This window comes from Esox lucius, chromosome 13, assembly GCF_011004845.1.
Source record: "Esox lucius isolate fEsoLuc1 chromosome 13, fEsoLuc1.pri, whole genome shotgun sequence".
In the NCBI taxonomy this organism is placed as follows: Eukaryota; Metazoa; Chordata; class Actinopteri; order Esociformes; family Esocidae; genus Esox; species Esox lucius.
This window is the reverse complement of record NC_047581.1, coordinates 24,546,102-24,565,992: the sequence shown is the minus strand read 5'-3', so window position 1 is coordinate 24,565,992 and position 19,891 is coordinate 24,546,102. Positions and strand designations below refer to the sequence as shown.

General features: G+C 43.2%; 1 protein-coding gene across 1 annotated transcript; it reads right to left on the bottom strand.

Moving 5' to 3' along the window:
* Positions 1-13,966: 13,966 nt before the first annotated feature.
* bmp10 (bone morphogenetic protein 10) lies at positions 13,967-19,665 on the bottom strand. Its single transcript, XM_010876630.3, has 2 exons — positions 17,217-19,665; positions 13,967-16,717 (listed from the first exon to the last, which is right to left on the bottom strand). The coding sequence occupies exons 1-2, from the start codon at positions 17,617-17,619 to the stop codon at positions 15,636-15,638; spliced, it is 1,485 nt and encodes a 494-aa protein (XP_010874932.2). The 5' UTR covers positions 17,620-19,665; the 3' UTR covers positions 13,967-15,635.
* Positions 19,666-19,891: the final 226 nt, after the last annotated feature.

Genomic DNA, 19,891 nt, shown 5'->3' with positions numbered 1-19,891 from the left:
TGCAGGTGGTGGCCACAGACCATTGCACTCTTCCTATCCTACCTGACAGATTCTTCTCTAGTTTTGCATTTTGCTAGTGTCCTAATCACTACTGGTAGCATGAGGCGGTACCTGCAGCCCATTCAGGTTGCACATGTAGTCCAGCTCCTCCAGGATGACACATCCATACGTGCCATCGGAAGAAGGTTTGCTGTGTCTCCCAGTACAGTCTCAAGAGCATGGAGGAGATACCAGGAGATGGACCATTACACAAGGAGAGGTGGACAGGGCTGTAGAAGGGCATCAACCCAACAGCCAGACCGGTATCTGCTCCTTTGTGCCAGGAGGAACAGGAGGAGCACTCTCAGAGACCCACAAAATGACCTCCAGCAGGCTACTGGTGTGCATGTTTCTGACCAAACTGTTAAAAACTGTCTCCATGAGGGTGGCATCGGGGCCCAATGATCTCTAGTGAGACCTGTGTTCATAGCCCAGCACCGTGCTGCTCGATTGGCATTCGCCAGAAAACACCAGAATTGGCAGGTCTGCCATTGGCACCCTGTTCTCTTCACGGATGAGAGCATGTTCACACTGAGCACATGTGACAGATGTGAAAGAGTTTAGAGATGCCGTGGTGAACATTATGCTGCCTGCAACATCATCCAGCATGACTGGTTTGGCAGTGGGTCTGTGATGGTCTGGAGTGGCATATTCTTGGAGGGTCACACAGACCTCCACATTCTTGCCAACAGTACTCAGATTGCTGTTAGGTACTGGGATGAAATCTTCAGACCCATCGTCAGACCTTACGCTGATGCAGTGGGCCCTGGGTTCCTCCTGGTGCAGGACATTGCCCGGCCTCATGTGGCCAGAATGTGTAGGCAGTTCCTGGATGACGAAGGCGTTGATGGCATTGACTGGCCCTCCCATTCCCCAGACCTGAATCCAATTGAGAACATCTGGGACGTTATGTATCGTGCAACCAACGACGCAAAGTAACACCACAGCCTGTCCAGGAGCTCACTGATTCGCTGATCCAGGTCTGGGAAGAGATGCCCCAGGACACCATCTGCCCTCTCATCAGGAGCATGCCCAGACATTGCTGGGAATGCATACAGGCATGTGGGGGCCAGACACACTACAGAGTCACATTACGAGTTGGAACAGCCCGTGATTTTAGTTTACAGTCATTTAATTTTAATCCAGCCCTCAATCGCATGGTGATTTTTGTTTCTACTGACCAATTTGTATGTCATTTTGTTCTCAACAAATTACACAATGTACGGTAAAGATTTTGAACTGAAATATATTTTGGTTCATCGAGACCCAATGTGTGATTTTGGTGTTCCCTTCATTTTTTTGAGGCGTGTACCTCAAAACCCGGCGGGGTAATCCATCATACTGTTGCTTTCCATTTGCCCTGGAATAATTCTCCCCTGCTCACCCCAGCTAACACACATGAAAACAGGGAAATTAGCTGTAACACCATGAAAAGTAACACACACAGAATACCGGGTTGTTACAATATTTACAATTACCTTATGACTAGATCTCCTTACTATGCTATTCAATCAGTCCCTCTTTGTGCTTGGCGTATCCAGACTGTGGATATAGTGCAATAGCCTACAGGTGCTGGTCATAAAATTAGAATATCATCAAAAAGTTGATTTATTTCAGCAATTCCATTCAAAAAGTTAAACTAATTTATACATTCATTCCACACAGACTGATATATTTCAAGTGTTTTTTTTTAATGATTATAACTGACAACTAATGGAAATCCAAAATTCAGTATCTCAGAAAATTTGAATATTGTGAAAAGGTTCAATATTGAAGACACCTGGTTCCACACTCTAATCAGCTAATTAACTCAAAACACCTGCAAAGGCCTTTAAATTGTCTCTCAGTCTAGTTCTGTAGGCAACACAATCATGGGGAAGACTGCTGACTTGACAGCTGTCCAAAAGATGACCATTGACACCTTGCACAAGAAGGGCAAGACAAAAAAGGTCATAGAGCTCTGTGTCCAAGCACATTAATAGAGAGGCAAAGGGAAGGAAAAGATGTGGTTGAAAAAAGTGTACAAGCAACAGGAATAACTGCACCCTGGAGAGGATTGGGAAACAAAACCATTCAAAAATATGGGGGAGGTTCACAAAGAGTGGACTGCAGCTTGAGTCAGTGCTTCAAGATCCACCACGCACAGACGTATGCAAGACATGGGTTTCAGCTGTCGCATTCCTTGTGTCAAGCCACACTTGAACAAGACACAGCGTCAGAAGCGTCTCACCTGGGCTAAAGACAAAAATGACTGGACTGCTGCTGAGTTATGTTCTCGGATTAAAGTAAATTTAGCATTTCCTTTGGAAATCAAGGTCCCAGAGTCTGGAGGAAGAGAGGAGAGGCACAGAATCCACGTTTGGGGTTTTCATTAGTTGTCAGTTATAATCATCAAAATTAAAAGAAATAAATACTTTAAATATATCAGTCTGTGTGGAAAGAATGTATAAGTTTCACTTTTTGAATAGAATTACTGAAATAAATCAACTTTTTGATGATATTCTAATTTTATGACCTGCACCTGTATATAGTGGACAAAAGGCTTGAAAAATCTAAATAAAAACAACCTCCATGGCCTCACAGAATTGCAGAATTGGAGGTCCCTGTTCACTGTAGATTATCTTGAAATATTCAATGGATTTTAAGAGTCGGAGGGAGATGGTCTGTTGGAGAAAAAAATGAGGGGAACGAATTGTGTCTTGGAGGAGTTGCTGCTACTGAATGTATAGAACAGTCCATGTGGATGGTTAGAATATCAGTATGAATGTAGAGAATAGTCCATGTGGATGGTTACAGTATCAGTATGAATGTAGAGAACAGTCCATGTGGATGGTTAGACTATCAGTATGAATGTAGAGAACAGTCCATGTGGATGGTTACAGTATCAGTATGAATGTAGAGAACAGTCCATGTGGATGGTTAGACTATCAGTATGAATGTAGAGAACAGTCCATGTGGATGGTTACAGTATCAGTATGAATGTAGAGAACAGTCCATGTGGATGATTAGACTATCAGTTTGAATGTAGAGAACAGTCCATGTGGATGGTTACAGTATCAGTATGAATGTAGAGAACAGTCCATGTGGATGGTTAGACTATCAGTATGAATGTAGAGAACACAGTCCATGTGGATGGTTAGACTATCAGTATGAATGTAGAGAACAGTCCATGTGGATGGTTAGACTATCAGTATGAATGTAGAGAACAGTCCATGTGGATGGTTACAGTATCAGTATGAATGTAGAGAACAGTCCATGTGGATGATTAGACTATCAGTTTGAATGTAGAGAACAGTCCATGTGGATGGTTACAGTATCAGTATGAATGTAGAGAACAGTCCATGTGGATGGTTAGACTATCAGTATGAATGTAGAGAACACAGTCCATGTGGATGGTTAGACTATCAGTATGAATGTAGAGAACAGTCCATGTGGATGGTTACAGTATCAGTATGAATGTAGAGAACAGTCCATGTGGATGGTTACAGTATCAGTATGAATGTAGAAAACAGTCTATGTGGATGGTTAGACTATCAGGCTTGTTCTCAACAACAGCATTGTGTCAATTAAAAACATATTGCTTCGCATAGTAGAAAAGGAGGAAAAGGTAAAAAGGGACTGAAATTACCTTGGGCCCAGAGAAGGCGGCGTTGGTTCTGGATCGGGTTTATACAGTTGTGCTCAAAAGTTTGCATACCCTTGGAGAATTGGTAATATATGTACTATTTGTAAAGAAAACGTGAGCTAGCAGGCAAAACACGTTTAATTTTTTTCACATTCAATTGTATGTCATAATAGAATGGCACAATAATAAAACAAAACATGGCAACAAAGATTTTTTTTTTACTGAACCCTTTTCAAAAGTCTGCATAGCCTTAGTTCTTAATATTATGTTTTGCCCCCTTTAGCATCAATGACAGCGTGCAGTCTTTTGTAATAGCTGTCTATGAGGCCGCAAATTCTTGCAGGTGGTATAGCTGCCCACTCGTCTTGGCAAAATGCCTCCAGGTCAATGCAAAGTCTTTGGTTGTCTTGCATGAACCACATGTTTGAGATCTCCTCAGCGTGACTTGATGATATTAAGATCAGGAGACTGTGATGGCCACTCCAGAACCTTCACCTTTTCTGCTGAAACCACTGGAGGGTCAACTTGGCCTTGTGCTTAGGATCATTGTCATGCTGGAAAGTCCAAGAGTGTCCCATGCACAGCTTTTGTGCAGAAAAATGTTAATTGTCTGCCAGTATTTTCTGATAACATGCTGCATTCATCTTGGCATACATTTTCACCAGATTCCCTATGCCTTTAGGGCACAAACATCAGTAAGCCACAACCACGCTTCACAGTGGGGATAGTATTCTGTTCACTATAGGCCTTGTTGACTCCTCTCCAAATATAGCACCTATGGTTGTGACCATAAAGCTCTATTTTGGCCTTACAGTGTGCCAGAAGCTGTGAGGTGTGTCAAGGTATTGTCAGGCATATTGTAACCAGGCTTCTTTCTGGCAATTCGATCATGCAGCTCAAGTATCGTCGTATTGTGCTCCTTGAAACAACCACACCGTCTTTTTCCAGAGCAGCCGGTATTTCTCCTGAGGTTACCTGTGGGTTTTTCTTTGTATCCCAAACAATTCTTCTGGCAGTTTTGGCTGAAATATTTCTTGGCCTACATGACCTTAGCTTTGTATCAAGAGAGCCCCAACTTTTCCACTTCTTAATAAGTGATTTAACACTAATGATTGGCATTTGCAAGGCTTAGGGTATCTTTTTACATCCTTTTCCATCATTATAAAGTTCCATTACTTTGTTACGCATCCTTTGACTGTTCTTTTCTGCTCCAAATGGCTCAGTACTGAGTCCAGAGTCTATAAAACCTAGTCCAGATAAGAAGCATGACCAGATGGACAAGGACAGGGACAACCCGAAGGGGAGGGGGGGGGTCAGCAGAGTGGAAGCTGAAATCGTCAGGTATCGTCTTCATCTGCAACACAACCAGGAGAAATTTGGACAGGGACAGCAACAAGTCTTTCAAGTCTGGTACTGTGTGCTAGGAGGTGTGGGCCAAGACCTCATGCCCTCTTATGTTAAAACGGCAGGAGACAGGAAAAATGTAGAAAGTGCAGTGGAGAGGGAGAACTGACCCTACTCCTCCAGCACAATAATATAGCAGCATAAGACCTTGGGGCTGAGACGGGGCTCCAGTGACCCTGTGGCCCAATCTGGGGGAAGCCCCAGACAGGGCCCAACAGGCAGGAAATCAATCCACCCACATTACCAAGCATCAACCAAAGGGACACCCACCAACCGCAACCCCCCTGAAATGAGGGCAGAGTATTGCCAGCAGAGTACAGCCCAATTGCACGATGGGCGCAACAGAGAGACAATAACAAGCCAGAAACTCCGCCGCCGGATGGCATTGGAGAGAGGGCATCCCAGTGGTGATGAGAGCCCACCTGGCACGACAGCAAGGGTGGACAGTATCAAGCCTTTCCGTTTACCTTCACACCCCTGGGCCAGACTGAACTTAATCATAGACCATGCTGAAGAGATGAGACTTTAGTAGACACTTGAAAGTTTACACCTAGTCTGCACATCGAACTTAGTTGGCAGACCATTCCACAATAGTGAAGCTCTGTATGAGAAAGCCTTGCCTCCAGCTGTTTGTTAAGAAATTCTAAATACAATTAGAAAGCCTGCATATTGCAATCTAAGGTTACGTGTAGATATGTAAGGCTGGATCATTTCAGCGAGGTAAGTAGGAGCAAGTCCATGTATTGCTTTATAGGTAAACAATGAAACCTTAAAATCAGCCCTAACCCTAACATCTAGCCAGTGTAAAGAGGCTAGTACTGGAGTACAGTGTTCAAATGTTTTAGTTCTGGTTAGGATTCTAGCAGCCATACAGTATTCCTGTACTAATTGAAGTGTATTTATTGATTTATCAGCGTAACCGGAAAGAAGAGCATTACAGTAATCTTATCTCAAAGTAAAAAAAGCATGCATTTGATTTTCTGCATCAGTTTTTGATAAAAGGTTTCAGATTTTGCAATGTTCCGAAGATGAAAATAAGCAACTCTTGTCATATATTTTATATGTTCATCAACGGACATTAATTGCAATTTAAAAAGCCACAGACAACTATTTCAGTCAGGCTTGGGTTCACAACATTGCTGAGTTTATTAAAAACATTCTCAATGATCTTGGCTATAAAAGGGAGATTTGATACAGGTCTAAAGTGGTTCAGTATAGATGCATTAAGTGTTCTCTTTTTTAAAAGAGGCTTAATGGCAGCTGTTTTAAGAGACATTGGGAAAATGCCTGATTGCAGAGAGCCATTCACTATTTCCAGTAAATCCATTGTTATAGAGTTAAAAATAGTTAAAAGAAAGTCAGATGGCAGTGTGTCAAGGCAACATGTGGAAGCATTAAGATGCCGAACTGTTTCTTCTAGGGAATTTTGGTCAATTGCATGAAATTGCAACACAGTAACCGAGTTATGTCGTGGGGTTTGTAATGACGGTAAAGTGTCATTTTTTGACTGTGTAAATCTGGAGGCCCGTTTAATAAATGTTTCACTAATGAAACATGCAAATTCATCACATTTCACAGTGGAAACGAGTTCTGATGCTATCTGCTCTAGGGAGTTTGTAAGCTTGTAGACCATGGGAAATAGTACTGTTGATAATCTTGTTGATCATTCCCGTTAAATGTTGCTGTCAAGCCCTGCGTAACTCATGGTTCAAGCTAAAAAGGGTTTGTTTATAGATGTCACAGTAGTTTGGAGAACATTTTTCCTCTAGTTACGTACCGCTTTCCTACTTTCTCTTTTCAGGGTGCTTACCATCATGGTGGTTCTCCATGGTGTTTTCCGTTTGCTCATAGTTTTCTTTACCTTTACCAGTGTAACACGATCCATGATATTTTATATGTTTGCGTTAAAAGTATCCAGGAGTGCATCAACTGACTCATAGAGATAGCTATGGCCTCCATAAACTGAGCATTGGTACTCTCATTAATGTACATTTTCTTACTTGAACATCCGGGGTGATCATTGTTTCAAAAAAGACACTGAAATGATCAGACAGGGCCAAGTCTTTAACCATGACAGAGAAAATATTGAGACCAAATCTAGAATGTGGCCTTAAGTGTGCATACACTTTTTCCACATGTTGAGTGAGTTCAAATATGTCAAGTAGTGCAAAAAGTTATTTGGCAATATTGTCCATATTATTGTCTATGTGGATGTTAAAATCCCATGTTATAATATAATAGTTATATTCAACGGATATAAAAGAGAGTATCATAAATCAAATGTACAGAATATGGTGGAGGTCTGTAAATGGTTAAAAACAATATTTTGGGAGAACCCTTCAATGTAAAACAGAGGTATTCAAAAGAAATAGTGTATTTTCTTTGCACTGGAATGTATCTTCAAATAGGGCAGCCACTCCTCCTCCTTTCCTACCATTTCGACATGTATTCATATAGCCACATTTTTCGGGTGCTGTCTCTTTAAGAATAGTAGCACTACAATCTTCTGTTAGCCATGTTTCGGTGAGAAACATAAAATCTAGGCTGTAGGATATTATAATGTCTTTTACCAAGAATGATTTGTTGGCGAGAGATCTGATATTAAGTAAAGCCAGCTTAATAGAGATAATAGGAGTTCCTGGACTAGTAGGTTGACGTGTTACAGATAACAGATTACAGACTTCAGAATCGTGCCTTTTTTTAATGCAGTGACGCCTGAGGGCCCAAAGATTATGGCTAGCCAATATTGGTTTTCAGCCTTGTCCCTTTCATACAGAGATTTCTCCGGATTCTCTGAATCTTCTAATCATTTCACTTACCGCAGATGATGAGATCCAGATTACATTGAGACACGTTATACTTAAATTATTACACTAAATGCTTGTGCAGTCTTTCACAGAGTGGTGAACCTCTCCCCACCCTCACCTCTGACAGACTCATCTTCTCTGGAATGTTCTTTCAATACCCAATCATGTTGACCCCAATGACCTGTTGCCAAATGACATAATTAGTTGTGTTATCTTCCTCCTGGTTTAGTTTTTTTTTTTAGCATTGCACAACTTTTACAGTCTTTTGTTGCCTCTGTCCCAACCTTTTTGAAATGTGTTGCTCGCATCAAATTCAAAGAGGGTGTATATTTTTCAAGAAACAAAAACATCATTCTCAATATATCAAATGTTATGAAACGTTTAAAACAATTTCAACATTTGATATATTGTCTTTGTACTATTTTCTATAGAATACAGGGTTTAAATGATTTGCACATCATTGCCTTCTGTTTTTATTTGCATTTTCTGCAGCCTCCCAACATTTCTTGAAAAATGATTTTGCTCAGGGCTATCGGAATCCAAAAATACCCTGGAAGACCACAAGATGTCTACATTGAGTCATTGTTATACGTTTGACTGACTGTGACATTTAGGCTATTTAGAAGACTCAGTGGTTATAGAAGACCGATGGTAGACTAAGAATTAAACCATGAATATTTTAAAAGAAATTACATGTTTTTGCAGCATACCAGTCTTCACTGATGAAACATATTGTACATTGTCCCTGAAAAGGTGGATGTCAAACTCCTTAAAGCTAAGGTTGGCCATCTTTCCCGCTTTCCTCAAATCCGTGATAGACAAAGTAATGGTCATGGTGCAGTGACAAAGACCAGGGCAAACTACAACACAACTGGAACATCCCATCTGGACAGAGCGAGGCACAGTGCAGATAGTTCCAGACTTGCCTAGAACTCATTACACTCTACAGAAATCTGTGTCCTTGAGATTTATGAGGGGCTTCTGCTTGCAGTACAGGACAGGACAGTAGTGTTTATTCCTGCTGAGTTGAGGCCCACCCCTGCTGTAATGGACAGTGGGCAAAGAGCCATCCCTGGGGTATGCAGACACACACGTAGCTCCTTACCACACACCTAGTCCACATGGCAGAATGACCTCAGCACAGCTGCCTGAGGACCTTGGCCCACTGTGGGTCTGCCCACAAGCGTGCCAGCTATCTCTATGATCAGTGAGGACTGCGGAGCAGAGAGCCAACTGAATGGAGGGCAGAATCCTCAGCCATACGCCACACCTCCCCTGTCCCCATTACAGGCAATTAAGAGGTTTCCTCCCATGTAAATACCCACGTTCCTTGGTTCCTTACATCTCACATCTCTCTCTCTCTCTCTCTCTCTCTCTCTCGCTGTCCCTCTCTCCCTCTCTAAATCTCTCTTTTTATACCTCTATCTCAAATTATTTCTCTATCCTTCTCTCTGGATCTCTCTTGCTCACTCTCTTTTCCATGAAATCTTCTTTACCTGTGCCATGGTCCTCTATTGTTTACTTATACTGTTTCTATGAGAATGAATAGATAATAGCCCGGGATGACAGTTGTGAAGAACACCCACAAACACATACAGTACATGCAAGTAATGCTCAAATAACACAGCTAATAACTGATTAGAGGTCAGGCCTCTGCAATGTCCTGCTATACCGGTAGCAAGGCCAGGGGGATTGCAGAGAGCGGCTGGGTGGAGGTGTTCACTTTGAGATGGCCTGATATGGGCCTGAGGGATCCAGTGGGAGGGATGTGATTGCAGCTGTCCCATGTCATAGCCAAGGCCTGGCAGGACAACATGACGCACCAAAACACTCTTTATAATGACCTCGAACACACCTGGAATGTATTACTTCAGTGTTGCTATTCTTTCGACTACAAATGAGAAACAACAAGTCTTTTACCACAAGCTCTGGCAAGAGTGTACACTGTCCTGTAGATCCACATTTTATGATGATACAAATAATTCTAACCGTACATCATTCTACATCATGTCTCTCCTGTACTCCTGGGTTCACACATGTCTGCGTGGCCACGCAGCTCCAACATCATCCTCAAATTCGCGGATGACACAACCATCCTGGGTCTCATCTCCAACAATGACACTGCTTACAGAGAGCAGGTAAAGAACCTGGCTACATGGTGTCAGGGCAACAAACCTCCAAGACTAAAAAGATGATCGTGGACTTCAGGAAGTGGCAGAGGGGGGGTCATGCCCCCCATACATAGTGGAGAGAGTCTCGGAATTCACGTTTTTCGATGTGTTCATCAGATGACCTCACTTGGTCCAGACAAGCAAACTCAGCAAAGAAAACAGCCCAAAAACAAGTATACTTCCAGGGGGGACTCAAGATATTTGGCATGTCTGTAAAAACTATCTATCTATAATACTCAATACATCTTCCATACTGTTCATACCCCCCATCCTACTCTTTCAGAAATTGATGCTAGTTTAAATTTGTATGTATATTACTGCATTACATACTTGCCGTACCTATGATACTCAATACTGCTACCAATATTACTGCTAGTTTACAGTTCTCTTTTTAAACTGCTGCTATGTACAGTGTTAAGTATAATATTGGTTTATCTTCATGCTATATTTCTGCTGTGTATAAATGTTTCTCCTTAAATTCTCACTACTTAGTTGTAGTGTGCTATGCCACCATTCATAAGCTTATTGTGCTCATATGTATCTGTAATATTCAATAACTCTACGAATAGCTGCTAGTTTACACTGTTATGTACTGTATATTTCTGCCATAATTTACATAATATCTAAATATTCATTAATACTACCCAGATTTATGCTATTTTACATTACTCTTTTCTTTAAACTGCTGTTAGTGTACATTATGTACATTTTTGCTTTATTTTATTATTATTTTTTGTCTGGCTATATTTTTTCTTATATATTCTTCTCCTTAACTCTCACTGCACAATTGTTCTGTGCCATGTCATAAGAATTTAATTGTGCATGATGACACTGTGTTGATCGGTGCTTTTGACAAATAAACCTAGAAACCTTCTAAACCATGTAATTCTGTACAAGCAGAACCCAGATTCTTCCCACATTCATGTCCCATCATCTGCATAGCGCTAAATACTTCCTATTTCAACAAGCGTCCTAAACTTTGGCCTTAGTTGACAGTGGACAGACATATTTTCAGTGGTTTCTGTAAATATTCAGTTAGTAACCTCCCACACTGAGGTTTCTTTCCTGCCTGTTAACATCCAGTAGTAGACTAATTGGTTTGGGTTCTTGCTCTCTGGTCTGTGACTATTTATAGATGGCTTTTTGCTCTCATCCAACACTAGACGGCAAAGGTCACCGCTGTCATATTTTCCTATTATTTACTTCCCTAAACATAGCAGCACACTTGTTATTACATAACAATGTCAAAGAGCTGTACCTCTGTGATAGTGAAACTCAGGCAGGGGTGTCTAGCACTGTTCTATGACAGTTTTCAAGTAATATGTTTCCATTTGATATCATATTTTACAATTGATACCTTTGATTCATTAATTGATTTCACTATTGTTTAATTAGTTAAGTCATTCAATCTTACTATTAATCTTATTATTAAATCTTATTTTCAAAGATGGCCAGAGGCATAAATGGGATTGCAAAAGACAACACACAGTACCAAACAAATTAAGTGAAAATACTAATAAACTAAATCAAGAAATAATTGTTCATATGGTAAAACGTATTTGGATGGAGTTGATGCTCAGTGGATGCATTGAAAATATAGGGGCATGTTATGGCAAATCAATAAATTTGTATCTGTACTGAGGATCTAATCCATATGTTTAATTTTGTGTAATTTTCTATATACGGCTTTAAGACAAGTGTGCAACTGAGAGAGAACAAAAACAAAGGGCCAGTAGAATGGCACTCTGGTCTAAGGAGCTCCAATACCCCATGGCCATGAAGAGGATATTGCCCTGAAAATCTAAGATTTATCCACTCTCCTCCCCTGTAACTATTCCTTGGGTTGTTGCTGTACAATACGTATTCAGTCTACATACATGGTAAATGAGCGAAGAATATACTCAGGTAATGTGCTTGGCTTCTGGCAGCATGCTGCTTTATAACAAACACCTGTGTGTGTTTCCTCAATGTGCTGACATAGGTGACACTGGCCTTCTCAGAGTGGATGACACCAAGCCAACAGCCTGGCACACAGCCTGGTAACATAGGCCTATCCCAACAGCCTGGCACACAGCCTGGTAACATAGGCCTATCCCAACAGCCTGGCACACAGCCTGGTAACATAGGCCTATCCCAACAGCCTGGCACACAGCCTGGTAACATAGGCCTATCCCAACAGCCTGGCACACAGCCTGGTAACATAGGCCTATCCCAACAGCCTGGCACACAGCCTGGTAACATAGGCCTATCCCAACAGCATGGCACACAGCCTGGTAACATAAGCCTATCCCAACAGCCTGGCACACAGCCTGGTAACATAGGCCTATCCCAACAGCATGGCACACAGCCTGGTAACATAGGCCTATCCCAACAGCATGGCACACAGCCTGGTAACATAAGCCTATCCCAACAGCCTGGCACACAGCCTGGTAACATAGGCCTATCCCAACAGCATGGCACACAGCCTGGTAACATAGGCCTATCCCAACAGCATGGCACACAGCCTGGTAACATAGGCCTATCCCAACAGCATGGCACACAGCCTGGTAACATAGGCCTATCCCAACAGCATGGCACACAGCCTGGTAACATAGGCCTATCCCAACAGCATGGCACACAGCCTGGTAACATAGGCCTATCCCAACAGCCTGGCACACAGCCTGGTAACATAGGCCTATCCCAACAGCCTGGCACACAGCCTGGTAACATAGGCCTATTCCAACAGCATGGCACACAGCCTGGTAACATAGGCCTATCCCAACAGCATGGCACACAGCCTGGTAACATAGGCCTATCCCAACAGCATGGCACACAGCCTGGTAACATAGGCCTATCCCAACAGCCTGGCACACAGCCTGGTAACATAGGCCTATCCCAACAGCCTGGCACACAGCCTGGTAACATAGGCCTATCCCAACAGCATGGCACACAGCCTGGTAACATAGGCCTATCGTGCATTTAACCTATGGTCTCATGGTCTTTTCACAATTCCCCTTTAGAAAGGCCTAGCACCCCTGGTTGTGATCCACTGCTGTGAAGAAGTTGTGAAATCAGGAAGGGGAATTCTGAACATTCTACAGCTAGTTATCTAAAATACCTCTACACCAAATCATGTTGACATATGCTAATCATGCATCTCCACCCAACCTTTTAGAGAACTTTTTTTTATTTACATCCAATATGTGCGTTGTTACATAAAAAGTCCTCATGCCTGGACAGTGCTGTAGTTGTTGATACAAGTTGATCAGACACGTTGTTGAAGAGCGCTGTAAGTGAAGGACACATTTCATTTTTCTCTTTTAAAAACAAAAGCAGAAGAAGAAGAGAGCAGGTTTTCAACCAGAGCAGCTGTATGCATCTGAAATTATCACTGAAGGCAAAAGGCAGACCACCATCAGGCAAACCTTCAGGCAGACCATCGTCAGGCAGACCATCAGGGAAACTGTCAGGCAGACCACCGTCAGGCAGACCATCAGACAGACCTCCATCAGGCAGACCACCATCAGGTAAACTGTCAGGCAGACCACCGTCAGGCAGACCATCAGGCAGACCATCAGGCAGAACACCATCAGGCAAACTGTCAGACAGACCACCGTCAGGCAGACCATCAGGCAGACCTCCATCAGGCAGACAATCAGGCAGAACACCATCAGGCAAACTGTCAGGCAGACCAACGTCAGGCAAACTGTCAGGCAGACCAACGTCAGGCAAACTGTCAGGCAGACCAACGTCAGGCAAACTGTCAGGCAGACCAACGTCAGGCAAACTGTCAGGCAGACCAACGTCAGGCAAACTCTCAGGCAGACCACTGTGTTCAATAGCTGGACTTCCAGTCAATTTCCCATGGTTCTGTGTTTGCGTTATGTGTAAACTGTGGCCTGTGAAACCACAATGTTCTAAAGACAATTAGGCCTATCGGGGTATTTCAGCATTGCAAGCTGTTTATTGTTGGACAAGGGAAAAACATTTTTATGGGTTATAATACAGAAACTATGATAATTTTATACAATACTCTTTTTTAAGCCTTCTTTGTATGAAAATAGAATAATTTGTGAAGCCTTTTATGCACACTAAGACTAGAGTTTCACTGCTTCAGTTTTTTACAACAGAATTCACAAATCATCCACAACAAAATGTAACAAAATATAATATTCACAAAATATTTATAAATTAAGGACATATTCTGCATTATGGTCAAGTTATTTACTGTGTGTTATATCTTCTGTATATCCATGTTATAACATTTTACGTAATCACCTGTCATAGTAAAATAAATAAATTAATCAATAAATAGGCTTTCACATTACCCAAGCAGCAGAGAATTATCTTACAAGAAATCTTACAAGATCAACGAGGGGTTCTTTGAGACATTAATTGCCATCCTTTTCACTGATTTTCTCAGTCTGTCTATGACAACAGGCAAAATGCAAGGCCATGTTTGCCTTCATCGTGAAGGGCAGTGAGGACAGGGAAGATGGAGGGAAGATTGGAGCCATGGAGAGACATTTCGAGGGGGGTACATTGGGGTTAGATCAGTGAGTTGAGCAAGTATAGTTTGTATTTCTATTAGTACCCATGGAATCTTGACAGGCCTCCTCCCCCACTTCTGTTCCCCTCCACTCCCCAGGCACCTCTCAAAGTGCTTGGAATGGCGTCCGGCCCTCCAGTCCTGAGTGGCAGTGCGCATGTTTCTCAGTGCCAACACCTCCTTATCGGTGCGGAGTAGGAGAAAGCGGCTGGCACGGCATGTGATTCTCTTTTTGCATCCCATCTGGGTTAGAGAGATAACCCAGCCCACCCTGACCTCTGCCCTGACCTCAGCTCACTGCCCTCAGTGACGGGGGAGGTGGTTGGGGCAAGCCCCTCCATGTCCAGTCAGGACCAGTCAAGTCTGGATTGTTTCCCACTGGGAGGCCTGCTGCTGTTAATGTTTGGGAGAGAAGCTAAATGAAGTGGATTAGTGTCAGCATCCAGGGAGCGGGGGGGAACAGAGATAAGTGGGGAGGAAGACATGAGATCAATGTCAGAGGAGGAGAGCAAATGCTCCCTGTGAGGTTTCACCAGCTAGGCCTACTGGACAGTACATAATGCCTGGGAGCGGGGTTGCTAGAATCCTTCGGATTATCCCAGGGATAATGATTTTTTTACGGTCTATTCCTTTTTCCACAAAAACCTTTTCCACGTGTTTTATTTAGCTTAAAACCTTTTTTGCTCCTTGCTCCATTATTCCTTCCAAAGGGTTTCACTTTCACAATGAAGAGTATCATAGACGTTGTCCTGTACAACAATAAAATATTTTTCCTGAAATACAAAATATACATTTACAGTGTAAAAACTGTAGGATATTAATCTTATTTAAATATAAATGTTATATCTGCAGATACAACTGTCCTATTCTCCCCTGTCCAGGGTCATCAAACCTTTCTTCTTTTTCTTAGTTTCTCTTCTCGGTTAAGTCAATGTATTCAAACACCACCCTGTTTTTCAAAATAAAAAAAATCTTGCTTTGTCTTTGCCCTGTTCCATCCATGCCCTGTCACTAATTTTCACCATCGTCTCTCTCTCCATATGACCTTTCGGGTGGAGTTGCTATCTGCAGCCACACTCTGCCACCACCATGCCCTCAAACTTGTACTTGTAGGTGACCACTCCAGTGTCATCTAGGTAGAGTAGGGAGATGGGGTCCAGCTTGGTGGGCACACAGCAGGCCCTCGACACCCTCTGCGGGCTCTTCATGCTCACCAGCGTCTGGACAATGGCGTGCTTGGTGGGAGTCACGTGCTTGGTCAGTGGATATGTGCAGACGCCGCTGCACTCAAAGGCTTCATACCCGGCAGGCGCCAGGATCCAGCTGTCCCACCCGATGTCTTTAAACTCCACATACAGAGACTGTTTCTTACACTGGCTCCCCTTGACGTTGCGCCGTATCCTGGAGGCCGTGTCGTAGATCAGGTTAGAGCGCATCTGGATCAGGTCCTCTTCGTCCTGCTCGTCCTCCTCTTCGTCCGCCCCCGCCGACTGGCCTAGCTCGCCCCGAAGCCCGTTCAGACCCATCGTCAGGTCACCCTGAAGCACTGCCGCCGATGTCTCGTGTCCAATCATTTCGTTCAGCTCCCGCTTGTCGTCGCGGTGATCACCACTTTGGTCGTCTGAGAAGATTATCATCAAGGGTTTGTGTTTGTCCTCGGGGCTGGTATCGATGTCCATGTTTCCCCTAAATGTCTTCCTCCCCTCGCCTTCTCCATCCCGTTGTGTCTGCCCTCCTTGCTCCTCAGAGCCCAGACTGGCTATGTGAACCTCCAGCCTATGGGTGGTGCCAGACTCTGACTTGCGCCAGCGTTGGACAGCGGAGCTCAGGTCAAAGGCTTCCCAGCCATTATCGGTTCCATAGACCTGCCGTGATGCAAGCTCCACTAACTCTTCCCGTCCTCCAGCCGCCCCTGCTTCAGTGCCCTTCCCGGTTCGGTTGTTCTCCTCTGTTTTGTCTTGTCGCTCCAGCTCGTAGATGGTAACCTTGCGGTCAACCCCGGCATAGAGGTTGCGGTCAGTCTGGACCAGGGTGTAGAGGCGTAGCTCTGCAGCGGTGATGCGCTCGTGGTGAGGGATGGACACGTTGAAGAGCAGAGGGTGCTGTCTTTCCCCACCTGTACCCACACTGCATGGAGACAAGTCTGGGGGAGAGGGAACACACACAGACCAAGACTGTTAATCAGTATATCTCTAAGTTAATGCTTTTGAAAGGCTACAGTCTTCCCAACCTAAAGATTTATCCAGCGCCACCTCTGAAAGGCGATTGTAGCTTTACTGTAACATCACAATACATTTTAAATCCTGTAGATTTTTTGAAATTAATTTTAAAGTACTTCTCATGTTCTCAATCTAACTAAGAAACCCTTTTATTTGAGGTGTCCCATAAACATTTCTCAAAAACGTCTTTGAAAATAAATAATGCTTTATTGTCAGTACACAAGGCATGCATGGGTTTCTCCAAGTCACGTTTAATACCCTCTGTAATGCGTTTTAGGAACCTATTTATAATAGTTTCATTATAAAGGGATAAAGGGATTACAGTATATTAATTAGAACATGTCCATATGAAAGCAGGGAACACCATAGCACAGTGGAACCCCAGAACAATTATAAGGAGTTAACAGAACAGACGTTGTCTACCTTCGTTTTTAAAGCTGCGGATGATGTTGGCGGTGGGCATGGCAGTGTGGTCGGTGGCGAAGCGGTTGTACAGCTCCATCATGTACTCAGGTGGCTCCACACGGGCACTGCCAGGCAGTTGGGCTGGAGGGCCGGACAGGTTGAAGGTCTGGAGAAACTGGTCTCTCAAGCTCTCCAGCAGGCTTTTCATGTTCCCTTCACTGTCCTGCTCCAAAAGAGATGGGTCTATGATGCCCCCGTGGCCATCCGCCAGACCGGGAGCAGGTCGATGCCTCTCGGGGGCCAGGGAAATTGGGCTGCCCTGCACAGACAGGGGCCACAGCAGGAGCCACAAGGGGAGCAGTGGAAAGAGGATCTTGATGAAAGAGGGAAGCTCCAACCTGGAGAGTCCAGTGTCCGCCATGGGGAGTAGTGCTACTGTTGCTGTGTTGTATGATATATCCACAGGGGCTATTCAATGTTGTTGATATTCAACAGAATCAGATCTGTCAAAGGTGCTAGTCCAACGGTCCGCTGGTACGATTCCGCTTGATGAAGGATTAAAATGAGCAAACAGCGTTTTCTCTGGTTGACCCTTGATGACCAGTTAGGAGGTCCGGGTTCTGTACGTCCCTTTTTGTGTCTTGGAAACCTGATAAGCTGTTCTCATTCCAGATCTTACAGCTTTTATCCTCATGCACACCTTTTGATGTTGTTTTCAGAAGAGTCAGAGTTCCGACCAGAGGGTGGCTTTGCTTTGTCCAATGGAGGCATCTCTTCTGGGGTTCTTTTGCTCAGTTTCTCCCTCAGTTTTTTCTCCTTCTCCCTCTCTCTCGCTTTCTTTCTGTCCCTTATCTATGATAAGCTCTCAGTGCATGTCCCTGTGTGTGTTTGTGTGTGTGTGTGTGTGTGAGTGAGTGTGTTATCTCACTACTTCCTTAATGAGAACTCTGTAAACATTGTTCTGTAGCCTCTTCCTTGTGAAAGCAATATTTTGTTTTGGAGCACTAGACAGGGATGATCTGATTAATTTGTTTGTTTGTAAATGTTAAAGCTGCTAAAACAGGATTTTGCTCCATTTAACATTTCTACTTTGACAAACCCAAGAAGGGTTTGTTGATTTTTTTGAATGCCACAGGATATGTCGGTTGAACAGTGGCTTCCCAACTGAAATTAAAGTGTAATGAGGTATGAGATGTAATGATCAGCGATGAAAACGTACAGACTTCTTGCAACATGAGAAGTCTGAACCAAATTAGAACCGCCCTGCGCAGACAATCTTGCATTTCATTGACATTTTGATGGATGTTCTATTTTGTAAATCAGTTATAATCCTTGATAACCTGAAAATCATTTAAAACATTTGGAGAAAAAGCTGTATTATGAGAGAAGATTGAGAAAAGTTTCCTGGTCCATTATGGAAACAGAGTAGACTATACAACACAACAGAACTGTCCCATAATCCTCTCATTATCCACTTGACTTCGGACATTTGCAACACTTAAGTGGGCTTCCTCCTTTAGTTGGCAAACACGTTGCAGACGTCATGAGTGCTGGAAGTGGATTATCTCTATCTGAATGTCTGACTGAGGGGCCCCTCCGTCTATTGAATGCACAGGAGTCAGGATGTACAGTTCCCTGTGTGCCCTGTGCCCCCAAACATCCACCAGTATGGTGTTTCACAAGTCCTGAAGTTAGCCTCACTTCAGATTCCACAGCCCAAAATGGAGTGCAGGAAAGACAGGGATTTCCAAGGGCATACTCCATGCTTTGTAAGGGCAGTTGCTTCTATGCATTCCACTGTGATTAGGGATACATTATGGAGTCAAAGGTGACAATGCAACTGGAACCTGGATGACTCCAGTTAGAACACTTCCAGTAACCAGAGAAGTAATCTACACTAACCCCCTCTTTAAAGGGACATGCCTGGTCTCTCCCTCAACTCGCACTTCATCTATCTTTTTAGCGAAATGCATGAATGGTATTTTAATGATGAGTGATCCCAAACATACTCATTGCTTCATCATCATAACACCTTGTCATCTCGGATCTGCCTCAATGACATACCACCGATACTGCCACTAGCTCCAGATTCTTCATTCAGTTGAACAACACTTTTAGAACTCTCTCCGTATACTGTTATGAACCATTAGCAGAACACTTTCCTCAAGTAAACTTCTGGGTATGTCCATGTACTAAATCAATTCAGATTCCTGATTTGATAGATTAGAATCAACTTTAATATCTGTTAACAACTGTTTACCCCCCCAAAAATTGGTCATTTGCCGAACATGCTGGGAACCCTTGGTTCATATCTGACCTTCGCCTGAATGCATAACTTGGGTAAAGGAAAATTCCAATTGTTGTAGATATACATGCCAGCTGGACATTCCAACAGGAATTAAACATCCCTTTGTAAGCCCACATAATGTGTCATGCAGGGCTGATATGGCTACTCTATTACAACTAGGCCCTCAGATTGAGGCCTGATGATCTTTCTAATTTAATGAAACTATTTCATGCCAGTTTGGTTGGTGACCATTGTAAAAATGTACACAACAAAGACACCAGCAAAAAACATCATCCACACTAGCAAAAATAATGTGGAAGCTGGTTGCCAGTGTCCAAAACACTGATTGCTGGTCTACGCTGATTCTTCAGCCGAGTTCTGACTGTGACCTGCAAATATACACTAT